The sequence below is a fragment of the Furipterus horrens genome, unplaced genomic scaffold, assembly GCF_987537825.1.
Source record: "Furipterus horrens unplaced genomic scaffold, mFurHor1.1.pri manual_scaffold_6, whole genome shotgun sequence".
NCBI lineage: Eukaryota > Metazoa > Chordata > Mammalia > Chiroptera > Furipteridae > Furipterus > Furipterus horrens.
Window position 1 is genome coordinate 188,813,321 of NW_028327176.1, and position 18,865 is coordinate 188,832,185.

Sequence of the window (18,865 nt, forward strand, 5' to 3'; positions counted from 1 at the left end):
TTTTCTGGTTGTGTTACATTTCTTCACTTTTTTAGCTCACTCTGGAAGGAGTGCCCATAAGAGGTTTATGCAAAGCCCTTGTTACTGTGTCTAGGTCAGAGTGGGCGATTAAATGGTAGCTATTGCTGCTGAGGATGTGGGGGTTTCTTGGCTTTTGGTTTTTTTACTATGAAATATCAATATCAACTCATTATAAACAGTCTTAGTGATGTGAAGATAAAAGGGACAAGTTCTAACCTCAGCTGGTTTCCTGGATCCTAACAAGCAGACCCAGATTGGAAAGGATGAAGGAAATGCAATGAGGAACTGACCGTGGTGGTGCGCGTGGACAAGGTTAGTGTCTTCTGAACTTGCTGTGACATGAAAATTTGTTGGATTAGAGGTGAAGCCTGACGTGCGTTCAGGTTAACCAGAAGTCGGAGAAGGGCAGGTGGGAATCACAGCAGTTCCCTCAGAGGCGTTGGTGAAATCAAAGTAAGGTGTGAGCCACTCAGGGCTGCTTACGGTTCAGAGCGGGAGGACTAACCAGCTGAGGTGGCTTTTAGAGCACTGCCCTCTGCCTATTAAATGTGGAGCCAATTATATTCTTATCTAGACATGAAAAACATCACCACCATCAATCTGGGCATTCGGGGTGTTTCGAGAGGATAACACTACGTATGCACCGATATTTTTAAGTAGTATAATTGATTTTCTGAGAGGCCTTCAGAATGCAATGGTTTTTTTCCCCTTTTGATCAATAAATAACATTTAAAAGTATATATTATAGGGCTACTATTTTGTTACCTCATCCTAAAGATTGACTAGAATATCTCACATTGAAGGTCATGGTTCTAGAAGGCTGTTCAATCAAGTCTAGAATTCAAGGGAGGATATAAAGAAAGGTCCGCGGAGTGGACTCGTGGGCTTTGGAAACACAATGACAAAACCGGTTTCACCTGTAGGTAGGGATTGTTTTCTGCAAGGAAAATCATAGTCCGAGGGATCTCGTTGCGTCAAGGATTGCTTCAGTTTCACTGACAATTCTTGGAGCTTTGTATGGTGTTTTCTACAGGGTATTAAAGACAGGGCTGCTGCTGCCCTGGCCGGGTAGCTCAGTTGGTTAGGGCATCTCCTCACGCATCAAGGTTGCAGGGTGGATCCCAGGTCAGAGCCTATGCAGAAATGAATGCATAAACACGGGGAACAACAAAATCGATGTTTCCCTTCCCCCCTCTAAAATCAACCCATCGATCAGGAGGGATGATGGAAAGTACAGGGAAGAAAAGAAGGGGAAGGAGGGCATGGGGGCCGACCAGTACTGGCAAGGACGGCGGAGTTGGGACAAGGCGTGGTCCCTTCGACCGTCCCCACCCCTGACGCCCAGACAGCACCCATCTGCTCACTGCCCTGCCTTCGGGGGCTGTTGGTGACCTGGTTTTACTCTCGCAGGCTCTGCCTTCTCGTGCCTCGGCTTTCTAGATCTGCGTATTTTGTCGTGACTGCCAAGACACCGCGCGCGCGGAGCAAGGTAAATGGGCTTTGGTTGCCAGGGCGAGCCCAAGCGACCCTCGCCCTCGCGCCGCCAGGTGTGAAACCGAACACCTGTGGGCGGGCAAGAGGGCGCCGCCCGCAGCCCAATCCGGAGGCTCCGGGGGTGGGCGCTGCGGGGGCGGCCTGGCTTCCTGCGCGAGCCCTTTAAGGCCAGCGGCTCCGCGGGCGCGCGTGGCCGCCCTGGGTGACCTCGGTCTAGCTGCGTGCCTGCGTGGCCATGGACGTGGGCGCCGACGAGTTCGAGCGGAGCCTCCCTCTGCTGCAGGAGCTTGTCCTGGGCGCGGACTTCGTGGGTAAGGCTGGAGGCCCCGGGCCCTGTCGCGGGGATCCTCTGGGCGGGGAGAGCCGGCCAAGGGCGTGGTGTGGGCGGGACGGGACGGAGAGGTGAGGCTCCGCTGGGACAGTCGCTAGGCGGCCAGGCCGTGGGAGGCTCCAACAGGCTCCTCCTGGGCGTGGGCAGGGGGGCGGATGTCCAGCAGCGCTTACCCCTCGGCCCCGCGGTGGCCCAGGTGGGACCGAGCCCGGGGAACTGGCTTGTCCGCGCTGTGGCTCCCTCCGCTTTCCCTTGCTGAGCTCACCTGGCCTCCTGAGCACCAGGAAGGTGAGGCGAGGCGTTTGCCACCTGCACCGTTCGGTGGCCAGCGTCTGCCTGGGGACTCGGGCCTGTTCTGCCTTCCCCGCAGGTCTGGACATAGAGTTCACGGGCCTTCGCACTAACGGGTCCCAGCAGATCAGGTAAAGCTGAAGCTGCCTTCGAGCTGAGCGAGGGGGGGCCTCGCCCGTGCCCCTCTGGGTGGCATCCTGGCCCTGTCCGCGTTTTCCCTGGCAGGCACCTGCTGGTGCTGGGTGGGCAAGACACCGTTTTACGTGGGGCTCTGGGGACCTGGTGTTTGTCCACGAAACGCTAGGAGTGCCCCCCAGCCGTAACAAGGAAAACCGGTTGAGGGGCGCAGACCCAGCGCGGAGGCCGGGCGCATCGCTGCCGTGACCTGGGTTATGGAACGAGGTGCCCGTTTTTTCAGTCTGTTTGACTTGCCATCGGAGTGGTACCTGAAGACCCGGCAGAGTATCCAGCAGTTCACCATCTGTCAGATCGGTGAGTGTGGGCTTCCTGTCTGTCGCGAGTTTCTAAGCGGCCCTTTCATCGTCCTCGTGCTTCTTACCGAGCAAACAGCTTTGACATCTTCCACAGCGCCTGGCTCTCGTGCTGTGTGCTTGTCTGCTTTCTGGTCACGTCCCGTCTGTCGGGCGTCACACTTTGGAAAAAGCAGAAAGTAGCTCAGCATCAGCGCTTCTGTTACAGAGCGAAAGGGGGTTCTTTCCCGTGGCGCCCTGGTGTAAAACCCAGCAACTAGTGTGGAGGAAAACAGGTCTTTATTTACAATATTCCAGCCTGGGGAGGGCAGGGAGCACTTCGGCTCAGAGCCCTGCTCTCCCACGGGACCCAGCACTTCCCTTGCTCCCCAAAAGGCTAGAAAAGCATGCCCAGAAGTTCCCCATCCCTTCTCTGTCAGCTGTGTCCTTCAGGATCTGGGGTACGCTGTCATCAGCCTCCATCTAACAGTCCAGGAAAACATGTGCCATGTTGCACTGGGTCACACACGGTTCTCCCTTTGCCCTTTCAAAGCCGCATGGAGTTCTCTGCCCTCCTTGCAAACCGTGTGGATCTCCTCTCCTCCTCTCAAAGCCGCATGGAGAACCTAGCTAAAATGTCAGCCGCGTATTTTTAAACCCCTGACTGCGTCCTGTGGTGCAGCGGGTGTGGTACCCAGTTCTGACCATTCACAGCACCTTGCGCAGGCTCTGTGTGCTCTGTCTGCACCACTCCATGGTCAAAACCTCTCCCATCTCCTTGGGGCCCTGGAAGAACCAAAGCCGTTTACATAACTGAGAACCTAAGCTACTAGCCATAGTCATGCAAAGGTATCTTAAAAGCTGTTCCCTCCTCCCCATCCCCCAATCTGCAGGCTCTGGGGATTTTTGGAGACCCCCACTCTGTAACGCTTCCATGCCTAAACAATCAACATTCAGGAACCTGTACCATCTTTCAAGGAAAAATGTATAATTTTCGCTTAGAGAAAACTTACGCAAACACGATCCTACTGCACACATGTGGTTCTGCCTCTTTCTGTTTTCCCTGGTGGGGTTTAGGGAGCTTTCTGATATCAGCAGATCTCTTGTTCATTTTTAATAGCTATATTCCAAACTAGGAATGCATCTATTGACTCAGTTTCCTAATGTTGTGTACTTTGGTTACGATTCATGATAAAACAAAGTCGCACTCACTGAATGTGTGAATAAGTCAAACAACAAATTGATGTTTTTCTCTCTCCCCCTCCTCTCTCTAAAATCAATAAATTAAAAACAAACAAACAGAAGACAAGGTGGCACGGACTATCTTCGTACTGATATGTTACTGTACTTCTGCGAGTCTGTGTGTTTGGAGTATCTCCAGCAGGGCAGTGGCAGAGTTAAGGAGTGTGTGTTAAACCACTGCTTTGTGTTGCCAACCTATTCCTGCTCCTTCCAACCATCCACAAAGTTTAGTGACTCAGCAACAGCAGGGAACATGCCTATTTCCCCTCCTCACACCGACTATTATCGCTCTTAAGTTCTTTTGTCCACCTAATAGAGGAGAAGTGATGTAATTATTATATTAAATAATTTACAGTTTTTAAAAGATTTTATTTATTTTAGAGAGAGGAGAAGGGAGGGAAAAAGAGAGGGAAAGAAACATTAATGTGTGGTTGCCTCTTACATGCCCCCAACTGGGGACCTGGCCTGCAGCCCAGGCGTGTGCCCTGACTGGGAATCAAACCGGCGACCTTTTGGTTTGCAGGCCGGCGCTCAATCCGCTGAGCCACACCCGCCAGGGCTGATTTACATTTAAAAATATATATATTATTTATTTATTTATTTTCAGAGAGAGGGGAAGAGAGAAAGAGAGGGAGAGAAACATCCATGTGTGGTTACCTCACGCTCGCCCCCAACTGGGGACCTGGCCCACAGCCGAGGCCTGTGCCCTGACTGGGAATCGAACTGAGGACCCTTTGGTTCACAGGCTGGCACTCAACCTACTGAGCCACAGCAGCCAGGGCGGGGCTGATTTACGTTTTTAATGTAGGGTCAACACACTTTTTCTATTCAGGGCTAGACAGTAAATATATTAGGTTTTGCAGGCTCTATGGCCTATTATAAGTACTCAGTGTTGCCATTGTTAATGGGAAATCAGCCGTAGTATATGAGTTCATGGGCGTGGCTGTAATCCAATAAAACTTTATTTAAAGAAACAGGCCTCAACCGATTTTACTGACCTTGTTTTTCCTGCGATTGATGGTGAACGTCTCTGTGTGTGTGTTGCTCCGTCTCCTTGTCCTTTGCTGTTCCGATTGTGGTGGTTTTACTTGATCGTAAGGCCTCTTTGAAAAGTATGGGAAACAGATATGTTTCTATTGCTCTCCCCCTACCTGGAAGTCTTTTTCGCTTTCTGTATGGGCTTTTTAACATACAGACATTCTAAAGCCATTAAATATGTAAATCTTCACAGTTTGGGGTGTTTCCTCTGGTTGGTTTTAAAACTATAAAAATGTCGATTTAATTCTACTGTTTGAAGAACCATCCACAATTAAATCTTAGTAATTTCAGTGTGAATAACAGTTTGACAGCTCCTGTTTTGAACCTGTCTCCTCCTCCTCTTCTTCTTCTTTGTTTTAAAAAAGGTTATCTTCTTCTAAAGCCCACACAGTATTTCTGGAAGCAGAGTACTGTTCAGAATGTTTCACTTTAGTGCAATGGCTCACTCCCGGTAGCTCTTCTGTGGCACTCATGTCCCTCCTGTCATTCATCCAGGGCTGTCAGTATTTTCCAGGATTGAAGGAGAGTCCAACAAGTAAGTATAAGACCTTTGCAAAGTGCATGGCTCTCCTCCACCTGCTCCCCCAGCTTCTGCTCAGGTTCTGAGCCCCTTTGGCCCTGGACGCCCCCCATCTCCCTGCTTCTGTGTCCTTGCATTTGCTCCCTCCCCTGAAGACCCTGGCTCGTCCTGCAAGTCTCTCGAAGCAACACCGTTTCCGGGGACCTTTCCTGACACCCTGCCCGGAATCTTCCACACTGTTCCCATCCGCCTGTGTGCACTGCTCCCCCGAGGGGGATGTCGCTCCCGGGCACCTGCCGGCGGAAGGGATGCTGGGCAGCAGTCCTGCTGGGCTCAGGACGGGGGGACGGGCCCTGTTCTTCAAGGGCAGGGTCCCTGCCTTTTTCCATGACCCCCACTGCCCAAGGCCAGTCACAGTACTGGAAGGAGCCAACATGCGCATGCTTCTCAGGTGAAAGGAAGAGCCCTCTCTGAAGCCTGCTCTGAGCCAGAGTTTTAAGAACGGGTTTGGCTTTTTCTCCTTGTGTTTACTTTTCCCAACAGGTACGTAGCCCATTCGTGTAACTTCTTCCTCTTCCCCACAACGTTTGGGAGCTTGGACTCGGAATTCTCTTTCCAGGCTTCTAGTGTTCAGTTTTTGAATCAGTATGGCTTCGACTATAACAAGGTATTGGGGGGGGGGTGCGTGGGGACGTCCCGAAGGGGCTGCTGAACCCCGTTTCCGGCCCCTTTGATGTCCACGCAACCGAGAAAGGCCTCTTTTCACTCCGCCCCCCAACACAGAGGATGGCACTACTAGACCCCTCAGGGTTCTCTTCCTGTCTTTAGTTTCTCAAAAATGGAATTCCATATGTGAATGAGGAGCAGGAGAAGAAAATCAGACAGAGCATCCTGTCTGGGAACTGGAGCGTCCACAGGTAAAGCCCGTTTCTCCGGGCGCTCGGTGGGTTTCTTTGCTGCGGGTGTTTTTCTGCGTTTCCTGCGGGTAGGCGCGCTCCTTCCAGAGTAGGGTGGCCTCGCACCCTCCCCGTTAGCTGGGGTGGCTTCTGTGGCCTGTGATCCATCCAACATGACCGCTCAAAGTGCTGGAGGTTCCATTCCCGTGCCTGGAGTAGAGAAACCTACCCCTGCACTGAGTGTGAGTTCAGTGTTTAAAAATGAAGAGAAAAAGGAAAAAGAGCTACCTCTTAAATTGAGACTTGAAGAAGCAGGAACTCCACTCCAGTGCTGGGGGCGAGGGTGGTATCTTGGCCTTCCATGTGGTCTCAGGGATTTTTCAGGGGTACAGTACAGGTAACCTTGACCATGCTGGTCACATGCCTCAACTTGGACAGACGTGTCACCTTGGGTGACTGATCCTCTGTGTTCCCTGAGAGCAGGATTTCCACTTTTTCTTCTTTGGCCCCAGTGCCAGGTGTCACTTGGAGATCCTGTCCGCCTATAGCGCTGGGGCGGGGGTGATGGGGTGGTGGGTGAGTGGCAGCATTGTGTGGCAGAAGAGCAGGCCACCCAGTCCCCGGCTGGGCCTGCCCTCAGTTGTCTGGTTTTGAACAAGTTATTGAAGTTCTCCATGCCTTTATCAGGAAAGGGGTTAAATTAGACACCTTTTTACTCTGGAATGTTATGATTAGTTATTTGGTCCAGATCATTACCTTATGTAATATTGGAGGGTTTTCTTTTTTTAAATCCTTGTTTGTGGTTTTCACATAAAAATGTAGCTTTTTGTAAGGGAAAAAACAATTTGAATTTTTAACCTTCTGTTATTTTCAAATGTTGGAGAAAAGTCTTTCCGTTTCTCAAAATAACATCATGTTCTTATATTTCTAAGACAGGAGACGATGTACTTACCCAAGTTCCTGTCTTTTCCGTGTTCCACCAGATGGTGCTTTTTCACCTCCGAAAGCTGCATCAGGCAGCCAGGCCCGATAGTAGTGCGTGGTGTTGGCTGGTGGCCCGTACCTTTTCCTCCATGTGTCCCAGGGAGGCAGAGAGGGATGGGACGCTGTGAGCACGGGGGAGGGGATAGGCCGCGTGCTTGGCCTCCTGCTGCAGAGCAAGACTTGGAAAAGAAGCGGTCTGTTTGGGGTGTGTTTTCTTGCCAGGACCCTGGGTTAGAGCTCAGGCCTGAGGAGCTGCCTCCGTGCTAGTAGCTTCTCGGGGCCCCAGTGGTTTTCTCCACTGTTCCCGCTTTCTCGTGCCCGCTTTCAGCTCTCCGGATAAAGACCAGATCAAGGTGGTGATCGATGAGGTGACCCGGTGGCTGAACCTGGCAGCGGAAGGCGACTGCATGACCCTGCCTGGCATTGCGGGTAGGCGGGAGCAGCACCCCCACCTGTGGGCGCTGGTCTGGTCCCCGTCACATACCCTCTTCTTCCTCGGGTCCTGGGCCTTCGCTGGGAGACCGCCGCCCTGTGGTGAGGCAGAGCTCGGACCTCAATTCAGAAGTTGAAGGTGTTTTGCCCTCTTCTGAATTTAAGGTTGAAGAAGTGGAGTTCCATTCGGAGCATCCTTCTGTCCCAATCCTGGGTGCCCTGGGCACTGTTATTTTACTTCTGTTAACCCCTGAGTTTCCCCCCGACTGGGCAGTGTGGAATCACAAGGCACGGGCCCTCGATTACTGAGTGGTTCTCAGGCCTGGTCCCTGAACCCCAGGGGTCTCTGAGACCTTTTCCAGGGCGTCCATGAGGTCAAACGTAGAGTCAAAATATCACTCGGCTGTCACGCGCCGTGGCCACTGTGCCATTTGCACTGATGCTGCCAGGCACAGCTGGGTGAGCCTGTTCGCGCCGCGGGGCAGATGGAGGCGTAGCATGAACACGCCAGCAGTCGGTGTGTTCTGTTTAAAAAAAAAGTCCAATTTTACTTATCAGCTTTCCTTGGTAAAGAAGTAATATTCTTTTTTGTAAGGATTTTAATTATTTATTCTTAGAGAGAGGGGAAGGGAGGGAGAAAGAGAGGGAGAGAAACATCGATGTGGGAGAGGAACAGCGATCCGTTGCCTCTCGTGTGCCCCCAGCAGGAGACTGGGCCGCAACCCAGGCCCGTGCCCTGACCAGGAATCGAACCGGAGCCACCCTGGTCAGGGCAGGACATGATAATTTGTAATCCGGTTAGATCTCAATCTCTGCTCATCTTTTACAATATCCTGTGTGTCACCTCGCGTGTGTAAATAAGTAAGCCCACACAGAACGCCGCCGCGGCGCACCACGGGGCAGTGGCTGTCTGGAAGAAAAGCCCTCGTGGGAGTTTTTGTGTTGAGAGCTGAATTAGCTGCCTTTTTTTTTTTTTTTTCCCGTGGAACACTATTTTTACTTGGACGAGTTTACTGTGGTTGTTTGGACTTGGGCATGTTCATTCATTTTCTCAAGTGAAAAAAGTGGGCCTGTCCCTTCAAGGAACATAACTCGCAGTATTTGCTAGTCGTAAACTTGGCGCTTACGGTCAAAACCTGGAATTTGGGGCCCGGCTGGGTGACGCGGTTGGAGCATCGTCCCGTACACCAGAAAGGTTGCAGGTTCGTTCCCCGGTCAGGGCACATACCTAGGTGTGGGTCTGATCCCCAGTAGGGGTGCGTATAGGAGGCAACCAATCAATGTTCCTCTCTTTCCCTCCCCCTCCCTCCCTCTCTCTCGCCCTCCCTCCATCCCTCTCCCCCCTCCCTTCCTCTCTCTCTAAAATAAAAAAAAAAACATATCCTTGGGTGAGGATTAAAAAAGCAAACTGGAGTTTTGGAAAACTTGAGCCTGCACCATACGTGTGCCAGCTTCCCAGTACAGAGACCTTTCTGATGAGGTCGTGGGTCACACTGACAGGCGTCTCTTGTTGCTGCTCTAGAATGGAACGTGTGAACATTGGAAGACTGCATAACTCGGCACACCGGGGTTTTCCAAATAACCGGTGCTGTGTTACAAAATCCTGGGCAAAAGAAGAATGGGTTCATTATTTTAGAGGAAAGCTTCACCATCTAAAATTTAATGTATAGTTTTAGTTTCTAACACGGTGGCTATCCATAGCTATAAGTCACACACAAAAAGACTCTTTGGGGTCCTCGGTGGAAGAGTGGCCCTGGGACACACGTGAAGGCTGTAGCCCTAGACCACGTGCCGCCCTAGATCACGCCACGCCACGCCGGGCCAGCCCTGCCACGTGGGCGCGTGGACTTAGGCACACCTGAGAGCTGCTTTTCGCCTGGATCCTCCCCCGAGCTGCTGTTTCCCTCGGGCCTCTCCGGAGGGGAAGGTGGACGGCTGCCCAGGGTCTGCGGGGCCTCGTGTGAGCTCATGTCCCCTTGCTGTAGGCTTCCAGGCCCTCAAGGTCCAGCTGGTGCTGAAGCAGGCCCTCCCTGGCATCTGCACGGTGCAGACAGACCACGGGGTGAGTTCTTCCCGCCGTGGGGCACCCCAGCTGTGGGCACCCCTGCCGCTCCACCCTGACCCCTCCTGTAGCCCCTGTGAAGTGTGTCTTTCTCTCTCTCTCTCTCTCTCTCTCTCTCTCTCTCTCTCTCTCTCTCTCTCTCTCTCCCTCCCTCCCTCCCCCCACCCCTGCCCCCACTTCCCTTTCAAGATGAAGAACCACTTCTTTGGCCTCATGGCCAGCACTCAGGGGACTTGTCCCTCCTTTTCATTTCAGGTGACAGTGAAGAAAGTGAGCAAACAGCGTCGCTGGTATCTTGAGAACCCCTCTTCTGATCCAGAGAGCTGTTGGAAGGAGAAGCTGCTTCTCTCCGCGAGGGGTTTTTCTGTGTTTTTCCAGATGCTGGTGAAAGCCCAGAAGGTAGGAAAAACCTCTCTCTCCTGGGTCTGTAGCAGTCTCGTGAGGCTCCGGCTGTCACACTGGGGGCTTCAACAATAAACTAAGATTCCTGAGAGAAGTGATCCCTTCTGCGGATGACTGGGTTTATGGATGCACCTCGCCCTCACCGAACCGTGACAGGTTAATCTGAGGAACGACCGTCCGCGTGAATCACTACCGTTCCCTTGCCCCTTTCGGGCATGTAGGCACGTCTGTGCTGATGGACCCGAAACCACCCGGGGAACTAACTGAGTGTTTACCTGCTTCACCCCATAGCCGGGGCTCCCGTCCCTCCTACTCACTGCTTTTCTTCTTCTCTGGGATTTAAGCCATTGGGCTGCTTTTCCCCGGGGTGGGAGGGGGTGGCGATGGAATTACCGGGGGGCTCCCACTTCCAGGGGGTCCTAAAGCTCCGCCCTTCGCGAGAGGCTGTCAGCCCGCGGGGCCTGCCCTCTGCTGGGAGCTTCACCCCCACCCGCCGGCTTTCTCCACGCAGCCCTTAGTGGGACATAACATGATGATGGACCTGCTGCACCTCCACGAGAAGCTCTTCAGGCCTCTCCCAGGTACGCGCGCGCCTGCCCCCTCCTTCCTTGGTCCTCGTGGGCCGCCTGCCGTGGGCCGGCCCGGAACCCTGCGCGCCGTCCCCGGGGCCGCCGTCTCTGGGGGGGTCAGACCCTCTGCACCCTCTACTGCGGTCCCCCGAGTGGAGGACCCGGGGCGTTCTTGGGGGGGAGGCCTACGTTTGAGTGGGTACTCCTGCCCCACGACACAGGGCGTTCAGTCTCATTGTAGGAAACTTGGCAAAGCCAGAAAAGTGTGGCAGCCCCGGGACCTCAGCCCTAGTCCTGACACGTGGCCTTTCCTCTCTTGTATATTTGATTTTATGTGTGGATTTTTTTTCCACGTACCAAAAGTGTTTACTGTGTCATTAATGCAATACATGTGACTAAGGGCTGGGTGGCCCTGTCTTGCGGCTGTGCCCCACGTGCCCATGAGGGCAGTGGGTGTAGCAGTGGGAGGCCTCCCCACCCCCGTTCTGTGTGTGTTCCCAGGGGGGGTGATGTGGACCCCTGTTCTCAGTCTCCTTGCCTGCAGCGGGGTGTGCACAGTACTTATCCCACAGGGCTGTTGGGATGAACTGAACTAGTGAGATACACAGAGGGTCCTCATCTAGACCGAGAGGGGAGGAGGCTCTTTCTAGGAGATTCCCCGAGGACCAAATGGGCAGCCTCCTGGTTGGAGCCTGTGAGAGGGCTGGGGGCCGAGGGGCGACATCAATAGCAGTGAGCACTCGCTGAAGAACTAAGCACACAGCACAGCGGAAGTGCTGGGAGAACAAAAGCTGCAGGGAAGGAAGTCACTGGCGGGTCAATCCCTCATAGCCCCTTGTGCCCAGCGTGCAGGTGGCCATGGGGACGGTGCTGGCCCTCGTGCCCAGCGTTTAGGTGGCCGTGGGGACGGTGCTGGCCCTTGTGCCAAGCGTTTAGGTGGCCGTGGGGACGGTGCTGGCCCTTGTGCCGAGCGTTTAGGTGGCTGTGGTGAGGGGGCTGGCCCTCGTGCCCAGCGTGCAGGTGGCCGTGGGGACGGTGCTGGCCCTCATGCCCAGTGTGCAGGTGGCCATGGTGGCTGTGGAATGAGAGGTGGTTACCCTTTAATCAGTGGGCAGTCAGTAGTTAAACGCCTAAAGCTGGGAAAACCACCTGGGAGCGCAACCCTGGGCATGTGGGGGTGTCACCAAAAGAAAAAGAGGAGAGAGCAGCCGCTTTGTGGAGGAGGAAACGAGAGGGTAGAGAGAGGAGCACGCGTAGCGGGGCTTTTTCGGTTAGTTCCTTTTTGCAGTAAACCGCTTTAAACTAAACGCAGGTGTGGTGCTGCTAAACATACGTATCCATTAATAGTTACAAAGGGTTTTCCAGCACTTCACTCACCATGATGACTTTTAGATGTTTTTGTCCTCTGAACAGTCATTTACGAAGCATGGTTTCATACCCGAGTCCCAGTAAGACCTCTTCCTCCTTTCTCCATTGGCTAGAACTTTGCAAACTGCGTTAACCAGTGGCGGCAGGAACAGCGGCCTGCATGTGACGGAAAACCAGTTGGCGTTTCCTGTTACACGTGGTGCTGGCGGGTTGGATTGAGGTGTAGAAATCCCTCATGATTAGGAATAAGGACGTTTTCAGTTCCTATTGTTTTAGTTATTAACCAGTCGGTGACAAACTAGGTTGGAAAGCTTTCCTTCGCGTTTTCCCAACGAACTGACCTCTGACTGTCCTGGTCTCTCCCTTCAGAAAGCTACCATCAGTTCAAGCGGAATATCCACAGCCTGTTCCCTGTTCTCGTTGACACTAAAAATGTGACAAAGGACGTGTGGAAGGTAAGGAGCGAAATGGCTTTAGGCTGAGGGATGCCTTGCTGGCCCCAGTAACACTGCTTTATCGCTTCTTAAAAATGGTGCCCCGAGCGCTTTCTCATACTTACAGCCAGTGCGGATTTCCTGTTCCATGTCGGCCCCTCTGGGTCATTGGAGCTTACGTATAATTTTTTTCTCGCCCTCATTTGAGGTCACGTGCTTATTGAGATGGGACGACAGAGCCCGATCTAGAGCTTGATACGTGCCTAGTGTTTGCAACATGCGTAAGGAGCACAGGATGGGAGCGGGGTGCCCTCTTGAAAACCCTTGAGAAACCATCTGTACTGAGCCTTAGGCCCCGGGCTATCAACCCTGGGAGCCCAGTAACGTCAGCTGGGCAGCCAAATGCTGACACTGGGCCCTATAGGCAGCTTCCCTGGTTCTGAGGGCCGGGGGGTGGGACTTCTGAAGCTCCCAGGTGACTTCTATTGTGCCTTTTGGGGAGAGCACCCAAGTGATTTAAATGCTGCTTGGCAGTTAAACTGAAGAACAAAGAAAGGGCAGTTGGATCTGTGTTTTTAAGCCTCAAGCTAATCAGTTAAAGTTAACGATCCAATAAGGGGCCACAAAATTGAGACTGGGCGGCTTGGCGCATCTTTGCCCGGAGCGGCCCCCTTTTCGGTGCTTCGCGCAATTCTAGCTCTGACGGCGTTCTGTGACGCTGCTTGTCTCCGTGGAACTGAGTCCTGGGGACAACGGGGCGGGCTGTGGGGCTGACCTGACGGAACTGATGGTGCTCCTTCCCACGCAAGATGCGACGGATGCTAGGACGCGGGGACTGGCCTTTCCCAAGGCCCTCTGTCCTCAGTACACTTGGTGTCCTCCGTACGTGTCCCTGGCCTGGGTCTGATGCCGTGGAGCCGTGATTCCAGAACCCCTAAACCCTTGTCTTGGAAGGGAGACGGGATGAGCTGTGTCTGTGGCAGCTTTTTCTTAGCTTAGGTTATTGGGTCCCCAACCCAAGGACACTAGGTACCCTGGCACCCTAAACAAGGAGTGAGGGTTGGGCTGTTTGAAGAGCAGGAACGGTCGTGGGAGTTAACATTTGCCGGGCCATTTTAACAGCCACTTGATAATACCTGAAGCAGCTAATAAACAAAAGCACAAATCTTTTATTCTCCCTCATTTGTTTTCCATAATTATAGGAACTGAATTTCCCAAGGGTTTCAAGTCTTTCCGAAGTTTACGAAGTGCTGAACAGGTAAGGAAGCTACCGTCTGGCGCTGCTTCTAGAACCGGGGTCCTCAGTCGGGCGGTTGTGCTCCCCAGGACACGTTGGCAGCGTTTACCACGGGGGCGCACCTGCCGCATTGTGAGTGGAGGCCAGGACGCACGGGACAGCCACAGCACAGAGTTCTCCAGCACCAGGTGTCTCTGGTGCGGAGGCTGATGTGGTCCCTTCTGCCGGCTGGGGTTTTATTTTTTATTTTTTGGTCTGATTTCGATTCCTGAAGTGATCTGCCCTGCGAGAACAGGGCGGTTTGGTTTGGTTTTGTTCTTCTTGTGAGCCATGAGGTTTCTCTCGGGCCCCACGCGGTGCACGGCCTAGCAGGTGCACGTGAAACAGGACGTAACTGCGCGATGCCCGTACCAGGTGCATCCCTGGCCTTTGCAGTGCCCTGTTCCTGCCTCAGGGGCTGCGCTGCAGGGTGCAGGTGGGAGCATCCGGCTGCTGGCCCCTCAGACCCCTGGGCAGCAGCCCCCAGGGCAGAGCCGGTGGGGTTCCGTGGGTGCCCCCAGGCCCGGGTTGAGTGCCCGCCCGATGCTCAGAGCCACCGGCTGAGCCCGGTGTTGCCGTTCTCTTCCACCTACCCTGTTGCCTAGTTATCGGGGCCGTCTTTGCCCAGGCCTGGTTCCTTGCCTTTTCTTTTTCCTTTAAAGATGTCCCAGTCCTGACAGCATTTTTATTCGTATTAAGACGGTGAGGAAAGAACCAGAGAGACTATTATTAGTGAACAGACCTCATCCAGTTTTCTCTTCTCCAACAGTGACTTGAATCCCACCAAGAATTCTGGGCCGGTGATTATTCACGCGAGCGAGTGTGAAAGATACGGTCAGTGCCCGGGAGTGCGTCCTGCTCACACGCAGCTGGCCTCCCTGGGGCGGCGGGGGCGCGCGCAGGCTGCCGGGGTTTCCCTCCTCGGTCTCCTGGGCTGTGGGCCCCATAACCCCCTCGCTGGAAAGGGGCCGTCCTGCAGGGGTCAGAGGCCCTGGGCCGGTGTGGGCGGCAGCTCTGAATTGCCGTGGTGGGCGCCCTGTTGGGAAGCTCTCAGCTCTCTGCGTCCTCCTCCCGGGGGCGGTCGTGCCGCTGTGGGGCGGGGCCCGGGGGAGGGTGGCTGTGGGTGGGAGAAGGGGGCACACGTCTCTGGAGGAAGGACGGTCGGAGGCTGCGTGTGCACGGCCAGTGCAGGTGTGAACGGGGCGGGGAGAGCGGGGTTTGCAGCCCATGCGGTGCGATGCTGGCGTCGGGGAGAGACGCCTCCCAGGTGCGATCTGACCCTCGTTTACCGCTCTCTCCTGCTCGGGAACAATGGCTCAGCGGAGACCCAGTGCCCCCATGAAGCCGCCTATGACGCCTTCCTCTCCGGCTCAGGTGAGGGTCGCTGCCCTTCCCCGGGGAGACCCGGGCCTGATCTGTGGTGACCTGTGCCGTCCCCGTACTTCCCGGGAGGGCGTGCCTCATGGAAGTGGCGCGTGCCTCTGCGGGTTTTCATAAGGTGGCCGGGTCGAGCCTTGATGTCTGCTGCATGTCTGGCTTTCCTCCCCAGCTCTTCTGAAGATGGCCCACCTGCTGCTGTGGAGGGAGCACAGGTGAGCGCTCCTTCCCTTCCCCCCGCGGCTCCCGGCCGGCTGCCCTGGGCCGTCCCGGCGAAGGGGGGACGCAGAGCGTCCCTGTGTGCCTGCAGTCCCTCCCCAGAGAGCAGCTTCCTCCCAGGCGGCCTCACCCCCCTCCGCTCCCCTCCCCTGTGCCTTCCTAGCCCCCTTGCCCACCCCGTCGTGGGGTTGAGCCATGGGGCCGTCCTGCCACAGTGCTGGCTTTGCCTGTTACCGCGATCCTCATAGCCACGTCGTTCAGAGCGCAGCCGGAGGACAGAGTGTTCGGGTCGGTAAAGGACACCTCCTTGGGGTCCACACAGTCGGCCCGGGGGAAGGGCAGTGGCCTGGAACCAGGCCCTCGGGGGTAGGTTCTGAGAGCCCCAGGTTGGGCTCTGATGCGTTTCCCGGACGCAGCGTCACCCTGGACATCTGTCTGCAGTGCTGGGCTCCAAGGCACCGGCTCCACACCTCGGTGACCCAGCTCAGTGGGACTCAGCAGGCCGGGCGAAGGAGCTCATCAGAATTGTAATGCGGCCTGTGTGGCCGACTTGGGAACAATTTGGGATTGTAATCTGTTACATTGGGTTTGGCCTGTGTTTGTCCGTCGGAGTAACAGATATTAGGCACAGAAATAGCCCATGGCATGTCGATGTGAGGTTTATGACTCAAATAAGAAGCCCGCTGCCCCCTCTCGCTTTCGCCTGGGCTCGGATGGTGTCTCGGTGCCTGCTGGGAGATTCGTGCACCGAATGGCAGAGGCGGCTAACCGTGGCGGAGTCCCTGCGTGCCAGGCGCCTGGGCCTCATAGCCTTCGTTACTTCTGCTCACGACCTGGCACCCTCCTAGGTTATGGGAGGTCCCGCAGTGGCCCGAGCTGCCCGGCCCCAAAGCCTGTGCCTTTTCTCTTTAGGGCTGTGCTTAGGGCTGGGGGCCAGACAGGGCAGTGGGAGGGGGCACAGCCATTTGGAGTCAAGGATGATGCCAATCAAGGGATGATAAAGTGGACTGTCCTCTGAACTGTGGCCTCTTGAGCCTGTTGCTCATGTCTGTCAGCACAGGGACCATCACCAAACTGTCACCAACAGACGGTGACCATCTGGAAGCTCTGCTTTGGCGTGGGCCACGAGGGGCCTTTTTGAGAGTGGCCGGTGGGGGAAGCCCACCTGCGCCCCAGGAGTTGTGGGGGAAGAAGGGAGAGTGGTCTGTCCCCAGAGCCGCGGCCTCAGCCGAGGACATGTGCGTGGCTGCCTGTGTGCCTGACGGCTCCGGGCGCTCTCTGTCCACGCAGTGCTGGCCCCATGCCTGAGCCCTCCTTCTCCCAGTACCTCAGCAGGCTGGCTCCCTACGTGAACCAGGTGAACCTGATCCGCGCGGGGGTCCCTAAGATCGTGAGTAGCTTCATTTTGCCTCTCTCCCTATTCAGAGACTGTACTGGGAAGCAGCCTTGTTCTCTGGGACATCTTAGGGGAGCTCTTATAATAACCAAAATCCAAATGTGTTATTTTTTCTTGTCTTCTTGCCCAAACCAGCGTGGACCCACTCCCCACCCCCAACCCCCTCCCAACCCCAGACGGAGCCTTGCCTAGCTTCTCTCTCAGGGTTTTCCAGCCGGGCAGGGTGTCAGCAGGAACGGTGGAAAGCTTCTACTCCTCTCCTCATCTTCCAGAATTTTTCTGGTCCAGATCATCCCAGTACCCGACCCCCACTCCTGATCCTCAGCGTCAGCAGGGGTCCTGGGCTCGGGGAGCAGCAGGTCTACCACGAGTTCCAGAATCTCTGCAAGTTCGACGTCCGGCGACTCACCCGGAACCAGTTTCTGCTCTTGACCAATAAGTTCAAGGAGTAGGTGCCCCCGTTCTCGGCCACCCCGTCTCCTCGCAGCCGCCCCTGCTCCCTGCCCACCACGCCCCGGGGCCTCCCTGGCGCCCGCCCTGACCACACGTCCTTTGGCAGCGCCCGGACCATCCTGAAGGAGTACAGGGGCCACCCGCGCCTGCTCGTCTCCCTCTACCGGCACTGGAGGCACTCGCCAGACGTCAGCTGCCTGCTGCAGTAAGTGACCAGGGCCAGCTGCTCGGGGCCCTGGCCCGCGGCCCCGCTCTGGTCGGAGCGGAGCACAGCCCAGTCGCTGGCGTGCGTGGCAACGCGAACGTCGTTCAGTCACGTTTATTGAGCGTCTGCTGTACAGGGGGCACTGTTGTAGGTTCTAGGGCCTCGCCAGTGACTACACGGAAACCCCTGTGCCCACGGAGCTCACACACGGGGGGGACCGCAAGTCAGCGAGCCAACTGTGTGATCAAGTAGGTGACAGGTGCTTACTGCTCACGTGGGCAGTTCCGGAGCTGGGAGTGGAGGGGTGGCAGGGGTGGGGGTTGCTGTTGCAGGAGAAGATGGGGGGCCCTGTGTCCAGGCAGAGGGGTGGCGGGGCAGAGGCCCCCCGGAGGGAGGGCCTGCTGTGCTGGGGGCGGCCCGGAGACCACAGAAACGGAAGAGAGCTAGTGAGGAGACGTGGCCAGTGGGTCCCGGCTGCGTGGGGGGCCACGGGGAGGACTGCAGGATGGACGGCGGCTTCAGCAGGGGAGTGGCACGTGGCTCTGTGCTGAGACAGACGGTGGAGGACGCAGAGCGGGGAGGAAGTCTGGCAGCCAGATCACCCGGCCACAGTTCGCTTGTGGCTTGGAGCGCCTGGTGGCAGAGTGGGGCGGTGGCGGACCGGGGCAGAGTCAGGTCTGAGCCCGAGGGTTTGGCCGGAGCACCTAGGAAGATGGAGTCGCAGTTAACGCACGTCATAAGGGTCCGGCTGGCCGGCCGTGTTCTACATCATAACGTTGTGACCGCGAGCGGAGAGGTCACTGCGGGCGCCGGCACGGCCGTGGGAGGAAGAGTGACATTTGGGTGAACCAAGTCGGGAAGAAGGAGGGGCGAGCCCGGGTGTCGGAGCTTCCACCCCCGGCACTGACGGCGCTGGCCACTGCCATGTCGTTGTCTTGCAGAGTCTGCAGCGTGGTTACCGCCTGGGCCCTTGTCGCGTTTTTCCTGGGAAGACCCAGCCCCTGACCCGCAAGGCCGCCTGCGGTTCTGTCTGTCTCCACACCCCTCGGACGCCAGCCCGGGTTCTGTTCGTGTAAACCATGTCCTGCTTGCAAGCAGATCTGTCTGGTCCTTACAAGGAAGTTTGTCACATTTTAAAGGAGAAATACTGTAACTATTATCAGTGATAAAGAAATCCCTCCCGGGAGCACACCTGCGTCCTTCCCGACCCCACCCCCTCTCTGAACCCAGGCGAGTTACCTTTACACCTGCCTGTCTGTCTGTCTCTCTCTCTCTCCCCTAAGCTCCAAGGGCCCTCGTTTCGCTTCTGCACTTTGTCCCCTTAGCCCACGTCCCCCACAGCTCACTTCTCCTCTGTGACTTTCTAAACAGGCTTTCTGCTATTA

The 18,865-nt window shown here is 55.6% G+C and overlaps 1 protein-coding gene across 1 annotated transcript; it reads left to right on the forward strand.

Moving 5' to 3' along the window:
* Positions 1-1,640: 1,640 nt before the first annotated feature.
* Positions 1,641-18,865, forward strand: PNLDC1 (PARN like ribonuclease domain containing exonuclease 1). Its single transcript, XM_090280707.1, has 19 exons — positions 1,641-1,826; positions 2,217-2,268; positions 2,556-2,629; positions 5,383-5,422; positions 5,951-6,074; positions 6,236-6,324; positions 7,616-7,716; positions 9,705-9,781; positions 10,037-10,180; positions 10,695-10,764; positions 12,490-12,575; positions 13,757-13,812; positions 14,600-14,664; positions 15,151-15,204; positions 15,380-15,422; positions 16,717-16,816; positions 17,095-17,270; positions 17,382-17,480; positions 18,422-18,865. Exons 1-19 carry the CDS (start codon positions 1,751-1,753, stop codon positions 18,483-18,485), a joined length of 1,590 nt encoding a protein of 529 aa, XP_090136833.1. The 5' UTR covers positions 1,641-1,750; the 3' UTR covers positions 18,486-18,865.